The 21009-nt window shown below is 39.0% G+C and overlaps 1 protein-coding gene across 2 annotated transcripts in view; it reads left to right on the forward strand.

Moving 5' to 3' along the window:
- The first annotated feature begins 367 nt into the window (after positions 1-367).
- BMPR2 (bone morphogenetic protein receptor type 2) overlaps positions 368-21009 on the forward strand; it is a 99361-nt gene continuing 78719 nt past the window's right edge. For both annotated transcript variants that reach the window (XR_013839151.1, XM_079976982.1), the window contains exon 1: positions 368-761. Coding sequence is in view for 1 of the 2 variants with exons in the window: in XM_079976982.1 (XP_079833108.1) it covers positions 686-761 (76 nt within the window). In the remaining variant the exon portion in view is untranslated. The remainder of the gene's footprint in view (positions 762-21009) is intronic.

A 21009-nucleotide genomic window follows, 5' to 3' on the forward strand; every position in this document is an offset into this window, starting at 1 on the left:
GACGCCGCCGCCGCCGCCGCCTTGTTTTTAAACGTCAAGTGACTGGAAATAACATTTCAGGAAAGAGACGACGGCAGAGAGAAATCCGGGTGGTTTTGGGGTTGTTGTTTTTTTTGGTTTGGTTTCCTCATACCTCGGCCTTTTAAATGCCTGCCCGTGTCTGCCCTTTTGGGGGATCGAGGAAGCTGCTTGTAAGGTGACAATCGTGGGGGTTTTTTTTTTGCTTCGTCCTCTCCACACCTCTCGGATATGATTCCTTTGCAACGTGTGCAGTGCTTTGATATTGCGAAGAAGCGTGGGAAGTAAGCCTGGTTTTTTATATATATATATATATATATATAGTATACTATATATATATAGTATACTATATATATATATATATATATATATATATATATAGTGTATGCGAAAGATGACCGCCGGCTGGGGTGAAAGGACACGTATGTTCGCTTGAGAACCAAAACTCTCATCTGCCGATTGGGAGGCGAGCCCTGAAACATGAAGACAGATCCGTGTAATGGAGTAAGAGGTCAGGCTGCTCCTCTCATCTGCCATTTGCCCTTTCAGACTGGATTGTAAACCAAGAGGGTTAAGACTCTTTGGAGACTGGAGATTTCCTCCTGCTGGCGTTTTAAAAGAAAATTATTCTACACATTGTCATCCACCCTCCTGGATTTCTTCAAATATGACCGCCTTGCTGCAGCACCTTTTGCTATTGCTCCTTTTCTCCACTGCCACCTTACTACTCAGCACTGCGGCTGGTAAGTAGCCAGTGGGTGTAGCAGTACAGCATGATCTGCAAACGAATTAAGCCGGATTACCTGGATTTAAACCAATTTGGTGCCAGTGAAGGCCATGTGAATAAATCAGAGTACATTTCAATAATTTGACTTAATTGGTTCTAGAGATTGCATGCACCCTCGTTGTTTTGCCTACAGGGAAGGGGGTGCGGCTGGCCACTGTTAAGGCTTATCTTTTTAAAATGTCTGCATCATGCTCCTGGAAATTGTTTCAGTTTTCAGACTCTGATCTAGTGAATCTATTTATCTTCCTATATTTTATTGGGGCAGATTAGCACAATCTAGTAGTTAGGATGAAATTTTATTTTATTATTATATTTGTCACCATTCGTATTTTTCCAACGCACACCCTGCACTTCAGAAACTGTTGGCTTGCTGTGTATGAAATCTTTGTTCACAGCCATAAGTGTGGTCAATGGTTCTTCATTGACTGAAGTATGTAATACATATTGTTTCACACTATGTGAAACAATGTATGTCTGGGTTGAAAAAAACCACAATCTGTCAGTATTGGCAGAGAAAAAAGTACAGAATGTAAGCAGAAAAACTGATGCAGAATTATTTTGTGTTCTGACTATCTTGAGCAATTTTGTTTTTATGAGCTTTGCTCACTGCAAATAACATATTGGATATATTATTCATCTTTTGGACATGTGTGGAAGCTTGATACTGGCATAAACCTTCTCGGTGATAAAGGATGAAAGAGCTCTGAGTTGAGCCAGTTTTTATACCTGCTTCCTGGGAATAATTCCAATTTAACTCAATGGCGCTTACTTCTGAGTAGAGATATGCCTAAAATTTCACTGACAGAAATCTAGAAGTACTGTATGTCTTCCTACCCTCAGTTACCAGCTGAAATACCAAACTAACTTCATTTTCCTCTAATTTTTTCAAGTGGACAAATAAATTTGCTTTAGGAGTGTTTCAAAAGAATTATATTAAAAGAACAGGTGAAATTATTTGGGTCCTTCAAATAAAATTTTAGAATTAAGATTAAGAGAGCAATTCTCTCAGGTACAAGAAACCAATGATGATAAAACCTTTAAATTTCTATATCTATCTATCTATCTTAATCCTATTTGGTTTAAAAAAAAGAGTGGTTAAATGTGAAGGGTTTTTCAGTCTTCTAGGTAAGTTACATGTAGGATTGCACTGCATATTTGTTTTTCAAGCATGATTTAAATGTTGGTTGATGTACCTAGGAGTAAATCTCAATGAGCTTGGTAGTGCTTATTTCTGGGTATACATGCTTAAGATTTCAGCAGTACTAATTTTAAGTCTTTAAAAGGGCTTTCCGTGGGGGGATATTGAACTAAAATGATTGATATAGAACATTTGATTGCAGCAGGCTGGCCTTGGGCTAAATCATTGGTGCTTCAGATTAATGTCCACTATGCATGTCATTGGTAGTTCATAAGCTGTTTCCTCTGTAGAATTTATATTTGAAACCCATATTTCTACGTTTAAACTTTACAAGTGTAATAAACTATTCCATATTCAATCAAGTCTGCAAAAAATACATGGTTTTTCTATGGGATGATTTCTTGGCAAAATTTGAGAGATTTATTGTGCTTGCTAAAAGGAATAGCAATTGTCTTCAGTTTTGACCTGAGAGTAAACTTGGTATTAATTATAGACTGGGGAAGTTCTTATGGGCAATCTAGCCATATGATGGGAGAATCCCTGGCACCTACATATTCAGTCTAGAAAAGTAAGATGGTTCAACAGCTCTGCTGAAGAAAGTAATTCACTAACTAGTCTTTAGAGTCCAGATTTATATTCTATGAATATGCTAAATCCTATTACCACTCAAGAACTTTCTGATGTGCACTCATTCACAAACCCCAACATTTAAGTAGTGGTAAAGTTCTACAATATCTAACAGGGATAAAAACAAATAGAGTCCTATACTGAATCAATAAAATGAGTCTAATTCCCAAATTCTTTTAAATGTATTTCACAAAATCTATGAATACATTGTAGGATAAATCAGTTTAAACATAATAAAAGTCCTGTTCAGTCAGTCCAAAGACCCATCTGGTCCAGCATTGTGTTCTTATGGTGGCTAACCAGATGCCTGTGGGAAGCCCGAAAGCACTCTCGCCACTTGTGATTCCTGGCATTTGGAAGCATACTGCCTCTGACAATGGAGGTAGAACATATAGTAGGTAGGGCTATCACTTCCTCTTGTGGGAGTGAATTTCATGGTTTAACTATGCACTGTCTGAAGACATTCTTTTGTGCATCCTACATCTTCCAGCAGTCAGCTTCATTGAATGGTCCTGGTTTTTAAAATTATGAGAGGGAGAAAAGCGTCTCCCTGTCCAATTTGCTACACCATACATAGTTTTATTCATTATGTCCCCCTGCTTCCCATTTTTCCTAAACTAAACTGTTGCAGATGTTATAACCTTTCTATGTAGGGGGGTTGCTCCAGTCCCTTAATCACTTTATTTGCTCTTTTCTGAACCTTTTCTAGCTCTACAGTATCATTTTTGCAGCAAAGCAACCAGAACTGTGCACAGCATTCCAAGTATAGTCACAGCATAGACCTCACAGCATCATGATACTGGCAGTTTTATTTTCAACCCCTATTGATTCCTATCATATATTGATCCCTATGTTGGTGTTTCCGTTGCATCAGAAGTGGTTTAGTCATGCTGGCCACATGACCCGGAAAGCTGTCTGCGGACAAATGCCAGCTCCTTTGGCCTGAAAACGCAACCTCATAGTTGAATTAGACTGGACTTAACTGTCCAGGGGTCCTTTACCTTTACCATTTTTTAAACTTATAATGTAATTCACATTTCACAGCTACCACACACCGAATCAACATCTTCATCAAACTGCCCACTGTGACCCCAAGGTCTTGTTCCTGGACAGTCAGCACCAGTTTAGATTCCAATAGTGTTTTCTAATCCCTCCACCCCTTGTAGCCTCCTATGCCATTCCCTCAAATCTGCTGTGATGGGTCTCCATACTGCAGAGTAGATTTAAGGAGGGGCAGCAGTGAGAGGAGGAATCATAGGATCAACAGCTTCCAGCTGCCATAAAACCCCTTAAAGAAAGGTTGAGTTATAAGACTAATTTTTAGGGACTTGATAAGGTCTTTTTTTTTTAAGGGTAAACAGCCCATTTCCATCTGAGCTGGCTATTATAAGAACTTCGTAAATTTATAATAAGATTTTTTAGCTTGCTTGTTTTTCTCTTCCTCCTCCCTTCTTTTTTTCTACTTGTGTCATGCATTTTAACATTGTAAGCCTGAACACAGGAATTATGTTGGGGTTTTTTTATTGATATGTAAGTTGCTCGGGGGCCTTGCTAGCTGAACTGTAGGATATAAATGCCTCAAATAAATGAAGTTTTCCAATGTGATCTATGAAATGCTTGGTTCCATAGATGGATCCAAGTATTTGTATTTACACATCATACTTTACCTTGAAAAACCTAGAGCAACTATCCCATGCAGTCTCCAGTTCAAGCTCTGACCATGCTATGATCTGTTTATTTTTAACAATGACACACCATTATTTATTTATTTTATTTTAAAACCGCATAGCCCATCCTTCCTCTCAAAAGAGCTCAGTTCAGTCAATACATCCACAATTTAAAATAAAGATAAAAATAAAAACATTCTAAAAACAATTAAAGTTAAAAAAACATTACTTCATCTGGTGATTATGTGCTCTCACATACTTTTCTTTGGACTTAGAGCATAATTCCACCTATCCTAATGTTACTATTTTCAATCACAAACTTTTTAGTATAATCTGGCCAAATGTAGATGTGTGTATTTTCCTAGTTTGTGGAAAGTCTCAGTAAGTCATTGAAGATAACACACTTAATTAGGCTGAATTAAAAACTTAAACTAGAATTATTTCCCAGAGAGGATAATTTTGATTGATACCCCTTTAAGCCAAGAACATTTTCTATCTAAATTGAAACACCACACAAATTAGGTATCTAATAGGGGGGAAAGTGGCAGAACTGGAAGTATGGTTTTGGGTACTGCTATGTTTTTGGGTACTAATCCCCACAATCTTCTCTTGCAGGTATATTTAGTTATAATTTATTTTATTTATAAAAATATTTCTATACTGTTGTATCAGGAAAATATATCCATGGTTTACAGCAATATAAAAACATAAAAACAAACAATAAAATTTAGGTCAGGTAGGTGGTCCAACTTCATTTTGTAACCTCTATTATTCTGGGAATCCTCAGTTTATCCGTTTGCTTTTTTGGTCTGCTCTTATTTCAAATAATAAAATGTTTAATTTTTCCAGAAATTTCATGAGCATATGTTGCATAGAAAAGTCTTATGGCTGTATGTTGATATGAAAACCAACACAGTTTTAGGACTTGTTAAAAATCTCTCCACATTACCCGCTTGTACTAAAATGCCTTCCAGTTTCTCAGCCTCAGTTCTTCACTTTTAAATTTAGTTGCTATTAATATGATTGAGGAGGAATGAGAATCTTTTATATTGATTGTAATGCAGTGAAAATGTGAGTTAAAGATGATATACTGAATAATGACTTGTCTTGGGGTGAATAAAGATGACTGCCTTACCTTGTGAGAAATGTGGGTGAGTTTGTTCAGATTACTATTCTCCTAATTTTATACTGTATGTAGTGTCATGTACATGGATGACAGTGTCTAAATAATAACTTGCAAATAATGAGATGATGGATCCCTGCTCCACTGAGTTTTCCCCAGTGAGATGAGTGGCAGGCAGCATATTAAACTTACATGTAACTTCGTCTCACTAGGTTTGGAGCTAGGTGATTGTGTGAAAGCCTTAATGGAGAATGTGGGTTTTATAGAGGAATATGAAGGAAGTAAGAGGTGGCATTAGAGAACATTATTGGATACAGTTCCAGGTATAATGGGGCAGCAAGGGAGAAAGGGCAGAGTTATGTGGGGAAATGGTAGACCTTTGGATTGCTGAGGGTGGTGGAACCCAAGGCGTGAATGCCTCAGATATGTGAAGATGCCACCATCTGCGAGGTTCTCTTTGTGTCCATGGTAGTTGGAACCCTATGAAACCTCATAGACCATCAATCATGTAATTTTGTGAAAGGGGAAATTGTTACTATTTGGTGATGGATTGAATGTGGGAGTTGAAGGAATGAGCAGATGAAGGATAAAAATCATGACTATGTGCCTTTCCCACGGGGTGGATGATGTCAGTGGATAAGAAGAGGGGGGCTTAGGAGAAAAGATAAGCTCATTCATGGGCATATTGAGTTTGTAATGACAACAAAGCATCCAAGTGAAAAAATCAAAGGGGCACTTGGACATGAGAGACTAGATGAAAGGAAAAAGTTTTGGATGTCAAGTACAGGTGCTTCTGAAAGCTGTGAGATGTAATGGGGTCACCCAGGGACAGTGTAGAGTGCTGGAATATAGGTCAACTGGTTTTGTGATGTTCTGTGGTTATTGTTGCTGATTCCAGTTACTTAATTCTGTTGCTGTGGGATACAGCCATCCCTTCATGCATTGCTTCAGCCTGATGTCACTTTTTCATGGTTCTTTCTTTGCTAATGGGAGTAAATGTGGCTTAACAGAGCAAGAACAAAACAAATATTAACTCACATTGATAATAGAGATGCTTACATAGGTTTCAAAATTGATTGGAAATGTTTGCATATATGTATATATAATGTTCTGCCTCTTTAAGGTTCTTTTTTTCTTTGCTAAATAAATGTTCTTATCTCTGGTGACATTTTTGTATATGAATGGTGAGTGATTGTGTGTTGACCAGAGAATATGCTGTCAATCTTTTTTAAAATGTGTACAGTGCATGCTCAGTTCTACATTTTCCCCATATTGTGGAATATATTGCATAAAAAGCAATGGGAGGAATTCAACATCATACTCTTCTGTTCATTCCATCAGCATAAGAATATCTGCTTGCCAGACTGAATGATTCCTCCTCTCCTCCCCCCTACATGCTGTTGAGAGTTTTCTTGATCCTGTGGATCAGACTGGGGGGCAGGGAGACTTGGGGAAGCCCCATTGGCCTTGGACTGGCTTCTGCTAGCACACTGGGTTAGATGAATGTGGGCCAAGGAAGTGTGTACCTGAAATATTTAAAACAAAATTAAAGAGGTGTGTGTGTGTCAGGCTTGTAATTAATTCCATACATTTTACTAGCTTCCAGTGGTCTGATGGAGAACTCTATCTTTTTGCAACAGTCTCCTGCATTTTTATGGTCTTGCAGCCTGCTTGCAAGCCTATGGTCTTGCTGGACTCTCTCCATTGCGGCTGGTCTTGTGTTGTTTGTTTACTTACTGAATGGAAGGGGAAAGTAGATGAGGGAAAAGAATAAAGATGGTATAGGAGCCCACTGCACCTGGCCAGCCATCACCACTGGAGCGCTAGAGGAAGGCAGAATAAGAAGAGAGCAACAGCTATGTGCCCATTAATTCCAGTATTGAAGGGCACATGGCTGTTGATCCTTCTGATGGGCCCTCCCCAAGTGGATTTGTGAGGAGTATTTCCATGGTGGGTTGCAGTGGGCAAACGGAGTCTGCCGTGTCAGCCCAGTCCTTGTCACCAAAGCAATGACTAGCCTGGTGCAGCGGGCTCCATTTGCCCTCCACACCCCACCATGTACAGTAACACTCCTCGCTAAGCTGCTCTAGGAGGGCACATGAGATGGACGCAACAGCCATGCCTTTGCAAGGCTGGGTTCCTTCTCATTCCGCCCTCTCTGAGTGGCTTTGCAAGGCTGGGACCTGATCAGATCCCATTCTCACAAAGGCACACAGGGCTGGTTTGAGGAGGGTGGCATGAGAAGTGTGCCCCCTGCCCAAATGAACACTAGCTGGCAGAAGGAGCTATAAAGACAGGTTGCATGGAGTGATGTTGAGTCCGTGGCCATATTCCAGTGATCATATCTTTGCATGTATCAAGACATATATGGTTTGAAGGCTACCACTTTGGTGAAGCTAAGCAAGTTTGGTTTGGGTACAGGCCTAAATGAGAGATTCTCTAGGAACTACATATGCACTACCTTAGGTTCTATGAAAAAATATAGGTGGAATATAAATGGGAGAAAATAATAATTTAAAAGATCTTAAGCCAAAATTTGAACAGGGCTTGTGTAACCACTCTTCTTTTTGTGTGATCTGGGAAACAAGCCAGGATGTCTTCAGTTTCCTATAACTCTGTGTTATGTTCAGATTGGTAAGCCATGTTAATGACTTCTAAACAAGTTAGAATATAAAGTTCTGGTTTTTAAAGCCATTTACCATGGTTTCCTGGTTCTGGTGTAGTGGCCTTTGTGTGGGGCTTGAGATTGTCGGAATGCATCCCCTCTTGTCTTCCAGGCATCCGGCCATTTTATGTGTGCAAACATGTTTGTGATTCCACTGGAGGAGAAGCACCTCAAACCTTCCCCTACCCCCATTGTCTCCATAGAGTCCATACACAGGCATGGGTTCATGTGGCCAACAAGTGTGAAGTTATCTTGGGCAGTGTTCGGAATTCTCCAGGTGCCAGCCGCGTTTTGCAACTGGTGCAAGTTCAATTGCAACCACATTGAAATTTCTGAATGCCAGGTTGGTGACTGACATCTCCATTTGGCCAATGGCACCGTGGCGCTGCCAGGCAAGCCAGGTGACTCGGATGCAGCCAAAGACACATGTCTTGTGCTTCTGCACTGTCGCACAAGCCAGATGACTCACATAGCAGCAAACTTTGCTTCAGCACTGCTGTGAGAACTGCAATCCTAGGCACACTTTCTTATGGGTAAGAAAGCCCCTCTCAATGAGGTGGGGCTCACTTCCAAGCAAATGTGCCTAGGGATAAAGAGGAGGAAGTGCGTTCACCCTCATGCCTACACGTGCAAGCTCACCCATCCCTATGCTCCCGTCTCTCATGAGGCGGTTGCTGGGTGCCTGGGAGCAGCCATGCTGGGCCGGCCAGGGCACCCCAAAAGGTGTTTCTCCCACTCCCTCCCTGCCCCCCTTGCAGTATTAGTTCATAGGTTTTTTTTGGGGGGGGGGAGGTTACTGTAATTGGTAAAATGAACGACTGAATTGTTAAATATGTTAATGTTGATGATATACACGATTCATTTTTTGCTTTGCAACCTAGTGCCTAGACATTCCGTAATGGCAACCTCAGCCAAGGTTTAAGGTGCCATTTGGCGAATAGCTTACATACCTGAGTTTCTAACACAAATTTTAGGCCAATGGGTATAACTGGTAGTTCAGTGCCTAATCTAGGGCAATTTTTATTTCACGGATCCCCAAACCTTTAGACCATGTGGGTCTTGGGGCAAAGAACATAATTATCTGACTTAGGCACCCACTCTGCCAACTGGAACATGCCCTCAGGTGGTGAACCTGCAAGGTGCAAGTACCAGATATTTCTTGGGGACTCCTGCCTCATTGTGCTTCTTCTCCAATAATTCCAGTATTAAGATGGGCCTTTTAGGTAAGTCATTCCCAGGATGGCCTGCCCTGGTAAATTGGTACTCTTCATTTGGGGAAAATAGCTGGTGCTAGGGGGAAATAAATATTCCCTAGCAGACAGAAGAGCTCTCTTGCTTTTTGCTAATGTCTCTTGTGGTCATCTTCAGGCAGGCTTTCCCTCCAAGGCATTCAGGTCAGGCCTTGCTGCTGTTGCTATTCATGCGAGCACTCTCCCCAGAAACATTGTGGACTACCTTTTAATCTTCCTCAGGAATATCTAGGACACTATTCTGGTTTCTTCTCCCACTGGTCTTAACCACACCTGCCCAGCAATGCCATTCTTCCACTTGTACCTCATCTGCCAAGGTTGAATAATTGCAAGAAGATTGTTTAATCTACTGCCTGGACTCTGGGGCTAGTAAAGGTCCATTGGACTCCTCCCCAAGTTCTTGGGTGTGGGGTAGAAATGGACTGTTTTTAGTGTCCCCTTGGGGGCGCCTTGCATCATGAACTATTTAAAACCAAATGTACAATTGTATATCTTAGAGTATTCCTGAAAATTAAAAACATAGTGTCAGGGAACTGCCATCAGAGCCAGAGGGAGAGGGAGGGCTCCAGAGGGATTCCGGAGAGTGTACCGGGAGGGAGAGAAGCAGCCCATCTTCTGGGGAAGGAAATCAGCGTAACACTAGTGGAGAAGCGGGGCAGATGGGGGAATCGGCGAGGTGGCTCCATGACTCCTCGCCGGAGACCAGCGGGGAGAGCATGGGTCCTCCGCTGCCCACACCCTCCCTGCTCAGAAGGCTTCCGCGCAGGGAGAGTAGGCGGAGACTAGGCGTCAAAGAGCTTCTTTGCTGGAAGAAGTTCAAGAAATGCCCACTGACGGATTCTGCCAGCGATTGAGACAGCCACGGGTGAGTGGTTGTCCGGACAGAAAGGGTTCACCCAGGTAACTCAGCCAAGCATGGCGCCGATTTACGCACGAGCAACCCCTAGAACCATTACACATAGCATAATACTTAACTTAAAAAAAAAAGTAAACTTGTGCTTCTTCTCACCACTTTTTACTTGGGGTATAAAATGGATTTCTAGCTATATCTAGAAGTGTGTCATTTCCCCTGCAATTGAGCAAGGGGAAATCTACCAAAGTCAGCAATGGAACAAGATAGCTGAGCCTTCATTCTAGTATTATTTAGGTCCCACAGTGATGCAACTTCTCTGACTGCTTGGGGCTAACGGGAGGTATTATCTTTATTAAAACATAAAGTGTCTTGATGCAGTGTAATTCAAACACATTTCCCACACTATAGAAATATGCAGAGAATGACATGTAGAACAGCTTTCAGAAAGCAGAAGCTTTGATCTTCTCTTTTAAGAGTCTGCTGTGATCCCAAAACTTCCAGGAAGGGTTTATAACCAGTCTTTTTCTTTTGTTTCATATTTCAGCATAGCAAGATAATGATGAAATACAGCAATCCATTTTGTAGAGATTTTCTACAGTCTTTACATAGTAAAACACCCTAGAACCTCTCTTAATTCTTTTACAAATGAACACTTAGGTAAACTGGGATTTGGGTTTACCCTAGAAGAGATATTTTTAAATTACCGAAACATGTTAATATCATTTAAATTTTAAACTACCTTTAAAGCAAAATCTCCTTATATTGCTGTAGCTTGGGGTTATGGTCATCAGTTTAGAAGCAGATTGAATTCACAGGCTGTCTGGTTCTCCATTTGAAGAACTGTGGCTGATTTTTGAAATTGCAGAAATAATACTTCTGCACTGTCTTGTCTAGAGTGGGTCATTCCAGGCAAAGCAAGCAAACAAAACCCTAGCAACCTTCTAACATGTGAAAAGTTAGCATACCTGGAAGAAGGTGATCTCATCGTTTGTGAAAATTTACATAGGTTCACAGTAGTGTTGGAAATTTGTCAGGCGCCAAGAGTGTTTTGTGACTGGCACAGGTCCAATTGCGACCACATAGAGATTTCTGGATCCCAGCTTGGTGACTGACATCTCCTTCTAGCTGTCCCCTCCAGCTTTCTTAAGCAGGTAAGCATTTATATCCCACCTTTTTCTCCAAGGAGTATGGTCCACCCTTTCTTTTTTTTTTCCATTATAATTTTTTATTAGTTTTTTTAACATATCATTTTCAACAGTAATTAAACATACTTTTACATCTTATTCAAATTTTTGACTTCCATCAATCCTGTCTGAAAATTTTCCAATCTAATCTCTCAGTATGCATTTCTTATCTTCCCTATTACATTTCAAACACATAACCAATATCTCTATCTTTTTCTACTTTGTAACATTTCGTATATTTCTCCTTACAAAACTTCTTGTAGTCCTGCTAGCGTAATTTGTTGATTACAGTTGCTCTTCAAATAATTCATATACTTCTTCCAATCTTCTGTAAATCTCTGGTCCTGCAGGTTTCGAATCCTTCCTGTCATTTTGTCCAATTCTGCATAGTCCATTAATTTCGTCTGCCATTCTTCTTTCGTTGGAATTTCTTCTTGTTTCCATTTCTGGGGTTCACCCTGCTTTCAGTTACAGTGGTGCCTCGCAAGACGAAATTAATCCGTTCCGTGAGGCTCTTCGTATAGTGGTTTTTTCGTCTTGCAAAGCAAGCCCATTGACAGTTTAGCGGATTAGCGGCTTTTAGCGGATCAGCTGATAAGCGGCTTATCAGCGGATCAGCTGATAAGCGGCTTAGGGCTTAGGAAAAGGGGGGGAAAGGGAAAAAAACCCCGCAGGAACTCGCAAGACATTTTCGTCTTGCGAAGCAAGCCCATAGGGAAATTCGTTTTGCGAAGCACCTCCAAAACGGAAAACCCTTTCGTCTAGCGGGTTTTCCGTCTTGCGAGGCGTTCGTCTTGTGGGGCACCACTGTAATCCCTACAATAACCCTGTGAGGTATGTTAGGGGGCTGTAACTGGCCCAAAGTCACCTAGAATTGAAATCCTGATTTCCCAGGTCCTAGGCAGACACTCTAATCACTACACCACACTGACTTCCTACAGTCAGAAGTATCTGCTATGGGACAGCTATATAAATTAAGTAGGTAAATAAATATGGGGAAAGCAAAATGTCACTTTGAGAAGCATCTGAAATATTTTTCCTTGAGATTTGAGTTTGTTTTATTCTGGATTGCTCATTTGATGTTTCAATGTGTTGCAAACTGCTTTGAGATTTTCTCATTGAAACATAAAGTATATAAATGAAATGAATAACAACAACAGGAAATTCCACTGAGGGGAAAATGGCGACCAGACATTCCGTTGTGGTGACAATACCCCAGGTTTAAGGTGCCATTTGGCAGTTAGCCTATATATCTGAGTTTCTAACACTGGTTCACAGGATACTTCATGGACATGCTGTTTGTTGACTGATTGCTTAATCATACATGTATGAATACATCTCACAGCAGGTATTGATACCTAACAGTACTTCTAAAAGATGTGGAGAGAAACACTGGACAATTAATGGCTACCGTACAAATAACTCCAGTGGGAGACTGTTGGCAAACCTAAGTTTGGGGGGATTTTTGAGAGAGGAGGGTTGCAACACATGGAAAGGGTTAAACTTTACTTCCACAGTATCTGATTATATTGACTATATTGAGACTTGGGACTGGGCTGGATGGTTTTTGTTTTCTTCTTGAATTGAATTTTGGAAAAAAGTGTCATTCATATATTTGAGATAAGAATTGTTTGGAGGAGGGACACAGTATAATTTAAGGTTTAGATCCAACGGAATTGGGGATAGTGGGACTGCTTTATATAAAAAGGGAACGGATAGAAAGTAAGGAGAGGGAGAAAATGTCTCACCCACAGAAGAAAGCTGGGGAAGGAGGAACACCGGGAGAAAGAAGGGGTTCAAAACCTGAGGCAGATTTCAAATCAGAAATTTTAAAAATGTTTGCAGAAATTAGACAAAGTGAAAAGAATTTGGAGGATAAATTAGAACATGTAAATACTAGAATTGAGCAGGTGGATAACAAAATAGGTAAAATGGACCAAAAGATTGATGATACAGTAAAAGAGCTGAAAGGTCAAATAAAAGAAGTTAGTAAGAGAACACAATCGGTTGAGGAAGGATTAAAAAAGACAAAAGTGGAGATAAAAGAAGTTAAAAAAGAAGAGGAGAAGATGAAAGCGGGAATTTCAGAAATGACTAAAACACAGGAGGAGTTATGGGATGCAATCTCCATGAATGAATTGAGACAACGGGAGGTGAACCTAAGATTGAGAGCAGTTCCAGAGGTTCAAGGAGAAGATATAAAAGATAAATTAATAACTGAAATTGCTCAATGGCTGGAATTACAAAAAGAAGACGTAGAGAAGAGAGTTCAAAACGCATTCAGGATGAGAGTAAGGACAACTAAGGCAAGGAAAGTTACAGGAGATTGCTTGATTACTTTCAAAGATAAAGACATGAGGAATTTAATACTCCAAAAAAACAGAGAGAAACAATTGAATATTGATGGGAGTTACATAATTATTTTCAAAGATATACCGGTTAGATTGTTGAAACGGAGAGACCCTTATAAACCATTGGTCCAAATTTTGAAGAAAAACAAGATTGAATTTAAGTGGGAATTCCCTCAGGGGATTTCCTTTATATACAAAGCCAAGAGACATAGACTGACAAGTCCCGAAGAAACAAGCAAGTTTCAGAGACGTTACAAAGAACTGATGGCAGAAGAGGAGGAGGAAGAAGGTGCAGTAGGAGGAGTTGACCCAATGGGAGGGAAATTTTTAAAGGGGAAATCTAAAAAGAACAGAGAGACAGATGAAGAGGAGGAGGAGAAGGATGAAGAAGAAGAAGAGGAGGAGGAGGAAGAAGAAAAAGAGGAATCATAAAGAGAAAATTTGATAAAACTGTATATTTTAATTATCGGAAGACATGGCGTTGAAATTATGGAATTGGAATATTAATGGGATGAACGATAAGAAGAAAAGAAACAGTATTGAACAATATTTAAAAAGAAAAAATTTGGATATCATCTGTCTACAAGAAACATGTGGCAAAAAAGCACAAAAAAATCTTGATTAATAACAGATTGGGCAATGAATTTATATCCTCAGACAAAGAAAAGAAGAGAGGCATAGTCCTTTATGTTAGGAAAAACATAGAAGCTCAACAGATCTTCAAAGATGAAGAAGGAAGAATAATTGCAATACAGATCAATTGGCAGGGCGAAAAACTAATAATTGTCGGGATCTATGCACCTAACGGAAATAAGACTGATTTTTACAAGAAACTGGAAGAAAGACTGTTCGAATACATGGATCAAAAAATCATAATAATGGGAGATATGAATGGAGTTGTTTCAACGGAAATGGACAGATTAAGAGAAAAAAGTGACAGCAAAGAGGGGAAACTACCGAAGACCTTTTTCACACTGGTGCAAAACCTCAATTTAATCGACATCTGGAGACTCAGACACCCATTAGAAAAAGAGTTCACATTTTATTCAGAACCGAATCAGTCCATGTCAAGAATAGATCAAATCTGGATCTCGAATGAATTAACTACTAGAATTCAACAAATAGAAATCCAACCTAGAGTAATTTCGGATCACAATCCAATAAAAATGGAGATAAAGATGTATGAAGAAAGAACATTTAGATGGAGATTGAAAGACTACCTTTTGGAAGATGAAAGAATCATTCAAGACGCTCGGAAAAAACTGATGGAGTACTTTGCAGATAACATGAATAAAGGCACAAAGATTAGTACAGTTTGGGACGCAAGCAAAGCGGTAATGAGGGGATTCTTCATCCAGCAGAATGCGATCAAAAATAAGAACAGAGAGAAAGGGAAGAAGGAAATCCTAAAACAAATAATGGACAATGAACAAAAGTTAATTAAGAAGCCAAATAACATCAAGATAAAACAAAATATTAAAATTCTGCAGACACAATTCGCCATGATTATAAACAAAGAAGTTGAATGGAACATTAAAAGGCTGAGACAAAGGAACTTTGAATTCGCAAATAAACCTGGAAAATGGCTGGCATGGCAAATAAAAAAAAGGAAAGAGCAAGGTACAATTAACAGAATTATTGTGGATGGCGAGGAAATAGAGAACCCAAAAGGTATCAGAAAAGGATTTTTGGATTTCTACAAACATCTATATGCAAAGCGAGAGAAAAACAACATAAAGAAGATAGAGAACTTTTTGAAAGGAAAAAAGGTGCAAAAGATCCTGACAGAAATGAAAGACAGACTGAATGCCCCAATAGAGAATGAGGAGATAGTAGAAATTATAAAACAGATGAAAAAAGGAAAGGCACCAGGACCAGATGGATTTACAGCAACGTATTATAAAGAAATGAGGGACTCCTTGACGGTACCACTTAAAGAAGTTATGAACAACATCTTGAAACAACAGGACATACCAGGAACATGGAAAGAAGCCTTTATAACACTCATACCTAAACAAGACTCTGATCTCACACAAGTGAAGAATTATAGACCGATATCTCTGCTAAACACAGAATATAAGATTTTTTCGGGTATTTTAGCATCAAGATTTAAGAAGATATTGCAACAGCATATCCATAAAGATCAAGCAGGTTTCTTACCTGGCAGACATATGAAGGATAATGTAAGAAATATAATAAATATTTTGGAATATTTGACTGCCAGCAATGAGAGACAAGCTGTCTTAATGTTTGTGGATGCAGAGAAAGCGTTTGATAATGTTTCATGGGAATTTATGCTGAAAAATTTGGAAATGATGGAAGTGGGAGAAGATTTTTATAATGGTATAAAGGCAATATATTCAGAACAAAGAGCTAAATTGATAGTAAATAATGTAATTACAGAGGAAGTGAAAATAAAGAAGGGTACAAGACAGGGATGCCCTCTCTCACCACTGTTATTCATCATGGTTCTGGAGGTCCTACTGAGTTCTATTAGACAAAATGAATCAATAAAGGGGGTAACAGTAGGTCAAAACCAATATAAAGTTAAAGCCTTTGCCGATGATCTGGTAATTACGATGGAAGACCCGACAAATAGTTTAAAAGAAGTCATAAAAGAAATTGATCAATTTGGAAGAGTGGCCGGATTTGTATTAAATAAAAGGAAAACTAAACTTATGGTGAAGAATCTGGATCAAAGCGCGATTGAAGAAGTGCAAAGAGAAACAGAGATGGAAGTGGCGAAGAAGGTAAAATATTTAGGAATATGGTTAACCCAAAAAAACATTGATTTATTCCAAAACAATTACGTGACAATTTGGAACAATATTAAGAGAGACCTCGAAGTGTGGAGTAGGATGAAGTTATCCTTTTGGGGCAGAATTTCTTCAATCAAGATGAGTGTGCTTCCAAGGATGTTGTTTCTATTTCAAATGATCCCAATAATCAAGGGGACAAAGATCTTCAGAGATTGGCAAAGAACGATCTCAAAATATATCTGGCAGGGCAAAAAGCCACGAATACAATTTAAACTACTAACTGATGCGAAAGAAAGAGGTGGCTTCGCCCTGCCGGACCTGAAACTTTATTATGAAGCATCTTGTCTCTGGTGGATAAAGGATTGGATAACACTAAAAGACAATAAGCTACTGGACTTGGAAGGGTTTGATAATAGGTTTGGCTGGCATGCCTATTTATGGGCAGGAAAGAAGAAAGCTCATAAAAGTTTTGCCAACCACATTTTCAGAGGTGCCCTTATAGAAATATGGGACAGGTACCAAAATATTTTGGAACCAAATGTACCACATTGGTTATCCCCACTAGAGGTCATGAGTGTTAAAAAGATAAACATGAGAGAGGATTGGATGACTTATGGAGATATTGTAATTAAAGAAGGGGGGAAATGGAAACTGAAGCCATATGAACAAGTTAAAAAATATGTATATGATTGGTTGCACTACTTCCAAACAAATGATATGTTTAAGAAGGATTGTAAAGAGAGGAAATATATTGAAGGAGAGTCTAGATTTCAGAAGGAAATAATTAATAATGACTATAAGGTATTGTCAAAAATGTACAAAATGTTACTGGAATGGCAAACAAAGGACGAAGAAGTTAAGTCAGTTATGATACACTGGGCCAGGGATTTTGGTTATAATATACAGTTAGCAGACTGGGAGAAGGTGTGGAAGGAAAATATGAAATTCACTGCATGCATGACGATAAAGGAAAATATTATGAAAATGGTATACAGATGGTATATCACTCCCATAAAATTAGCAAAAATGTATAAGACATGTAACAAATGTTGGAAGTGTAAAGAGAGGGAAGGGACATTTTACCATATGTGGTGGGAGTGTAAGAAAGTAAAAGGCTTCTGGGAAATGATATATAATGAGTTGAAAAGGATGTTTAAATACACGTTTGTGAAGAAACCAGAAGCTTTCTTGTTAGGAATTACAGGAAGAGAAATTAATAGAAGTGATTATAAACTTTTTCAATATGCAGTGACTGCGGCAAGAATTTTAATGGCTCAAAAATGGAAACAAGAAGAATTACCAACATTGGAAGAATGGAGACGGAAATTGATGGACTTTGCTGAACTAGACAAACTGACAGGAAAAATTAGATACCAGAAAGATCACAAGTTCACACAGGACTGGAGAAAGTTTACGATTTATCTGGAAAATATTTGTGATGAACAGACAACGCTAGTTGGATTTAAAGAGGCTTTGTGATGAGAAAGGGTATTGTGGGAGGGATAAGAGTTGTAAAGATTAATTAACTGGCAATACAATTATAAAGGAAATGTGAAATAAATATAAAATTATGAGGATTGTGGAGGGAGCGGGGGGAAGTCCAAAAGAATTTGGCATTATGGTTGATGTGAATGTGTTATTTAAATCTGTAAAAGAAAATTTTTCTAAAAAATTAATAATAATAATAAAAAAATAAACTTTACTTCCACAGTATTCCTGTATACCATTTAAACTTGAAAATTGCCAACAGAAACTTAATTTCCATACAGGATTCATTGTTTGCACTGCAGTCACAATGAAGATCACCCCCATCTGGCAATTACAACTGGGGAGCAGGGCGGCTCAGTGCAGTCTGAATCCTACGTATATGTGGGAACAATAGATAGAAAATGAGAGTCTATATATTTGTATGAGAGAAAAAAGACGATATGTGCTCACATTTTGTGTGTATGTGTATGAATATGTGTGCTTCTACGTAGATTAGGGTGGCCAATTGCAAAAGAGAACAGATCTACAGTATTAATTGTTTTCTAGAAGAGGAAATTTCAGCAGGTGTAATGTGTTACGTAAGGATGCAGGTGGCGCTGTGGGGTAAACCACAGAGCCTAGGACTTGCCAATCAGAAGGTTGGCGGTTCAATTCCCCATGACGGGTTGAGCTCCCGTTGCTCGGTCCCTGCTCCTGCCAACCTAGCAGTTCGAAAGCACGTCAAAGTGCAAGTAGATAAATAGGTAAGGTAAACGGCGGGAAGGTAAACGGCGTTTCCGTGCGCTGCTCTGGTTCACCAGAAGCGGCTTAGTCATGCTGGCCACATGACCCGGAAGCTGTACGCCGGCACCCTCAGCCAGTAAAGCAAGATGAGCGCCGCAACCCCAGAGTCGGCCACGACTGGACCTAACGGTCAGGGGTCCCTTTACCTTTACTAATGTGTTACGTAAACTACACCTGTTCCATTTCTTTCTATACTGCACAATTATTAAAAGTTTAGGAATCCTGCCATCTTTTATATTTGGCCACCCGTTGTATGGGCATCTGTGTGTTGTGTGAGTATAGGTGGCCATACCCAGAACTAGTATGCTGTCCTCAGGTGGGGAAAAAATCCCACCCTTGGTATAATATTGTATATCTCATTAGGATTAAGTGACTTCCATTAAGCCATCTTGACCTTTGCCAAAAATACTCATATTCTGGTTGATGAACGACTTGATTTGCCTTGCAATATTCAGTGTTTTAGTTTCTGTGTCAAGGTTGTAGAGTAAGGTTTGCTTTAGTTGAGGTTCTATCCTTTCTTCTTGGAAACCACTAGCTTAACCTTAAAGCACATATATTCACAGTTTTTTTAAAAAAATAAAAATAAAACACAAATAGCCTTCAGAGGTACTTTATAAGAATATGTTTAGTAACTATTAATGTACCTGCACTGGAAGTTCTTTTTCATAACTGAGATAGCAGGTTCAGAGAATTTACTAATAATTTCCTTGTTGAAATGCCAGAACCTTCCTTATCCCTTTAACTCCAAAGAAAGCAAAATTATGTATGTTGAACTGAAGTAGAATGACATTCATTCTTCATAACATCATTGCTATTAGGCCTGCTCAGGTGCTCACCAAGAAGATACAAAGGGAAGGCTGGCGCTAGCCTTTCTTTGGCTGTCCTCAACTCCAGCCTGAGCTTCCTTTGGGGCAAAGAAGGGGGAAACTGGTACAATAATTTTAAGTTTCCAGTCATCTTTTTTGCTTTTTTAAAATCAAACATTGTGGATTTGTGTTCACAAAGAAGATTTTTGTTTTTGTTTTTAATTTGGGGACAAGGCAAAACTAAGCTCACCTTCCCGTCACTGTCAGAAAGACTGCAGTGTGACTTTCAACACTTGTAAGACAGAACAGGTTAATCAGTCTTCCAGCTGCAGCAAAATTCTTGCCTCTTTCAGCATACCCAGGAGAACACATCTTCCTAGGAATGTGCAAACAGGCAGGAGAAAAACTGACATAGGTCTAATCATCTTTTTTTAAATTTATTTTGAGGTAAGCCTCAAACTATACTGTGTTTGTTTCTCTCCCTCTCCCTTGTGATAGTACGTCAAAATAAATGTGTTTTCGAGTTGTAGATGTCTGAGCTTCTGGATAACCTCAGGGCAAAATAAGCAAACAAGAGATCCGTTCATGAAAAATGGAACTTTAAATTCAGGCAAGATGAAAATAGTACTCTAACAGTATTCTATCCCAGCCTTGCTGTTAAATGATGTAGGCCAGGACCTAAAACTTGCAATTTATAATGAAGTTTCATCTAACCATCTTTTAGAAAGCAAGGCCCTTTTCTGTGTGTATTGGGAAGGTATGAGGTTCTTATATGTATTGCCAATTCAGTTCAGGCAGATTGCTAAATCTTCATCACTGAAGCTCCAATTCTTGGAATTCTAAAATGTTAAACACATAAGGAATTATTGTGGTGAAGAACAAGTGTTGCTTTGGAAGCCTAGGAATTGGTTGGAAAGTTCAGGAATGCAAATAGTTGCAAAGTAACAACCATCTGCCACTTATGATCCCAGCTGTCCAAATTCTCAGTCACTGCTGTTACAAATTGCCACTTAAAATCCAGTTGTTTTTTCATTTATATACAACGTTGAGACTAGTTTTAATTTACATACCCTGAAAATGTTTGTGGCCTTTGCAGTTTTGCTGTAAACTAACACATGTCTATGCTGGAATAGCTTTAAGAAATTCAATTTGGTAAACATGTAATTTTCTTACAGGGAATTTTGAATAGGACTGCCTCATATCAGGTTATATTTTTTGTCTTCCTAATTGCAGAGCTTGTTTCATGGTGATAGCTGGCAGAATAAAGTATTTCTAAGGAATGACTTGCTTATTTTTCTTTTTGTGCTATAGTTACAAAACAATATGGGTTAAATAAATAATATGGTTTTAAAGAAATGCTTTGAGAGCTAATGTCCATTATAGCAGAGGCTTGAAGACTATCACAGATATATTTTTAGCTTTTCCAGGTCACTTCTCTGCAAGCATGCACCTGATTTTTTAGACCACAATTCAAATTGTGCTGCACTATGAAATGTATTTTAAGACGGAC

This window comes from Podarcis cretensis, assembly GCF_951804945.1.
Source record: "Podarcis cretensis genome assembly, chromosome: 1".
Classification (NCBI taxonomy): domain Eukaryota; kingdom Metazoa; phylum Chordata; class Lepidosauria; order Squamata; family Lacertidae; genus Podarcis; species Podarcis cretensis.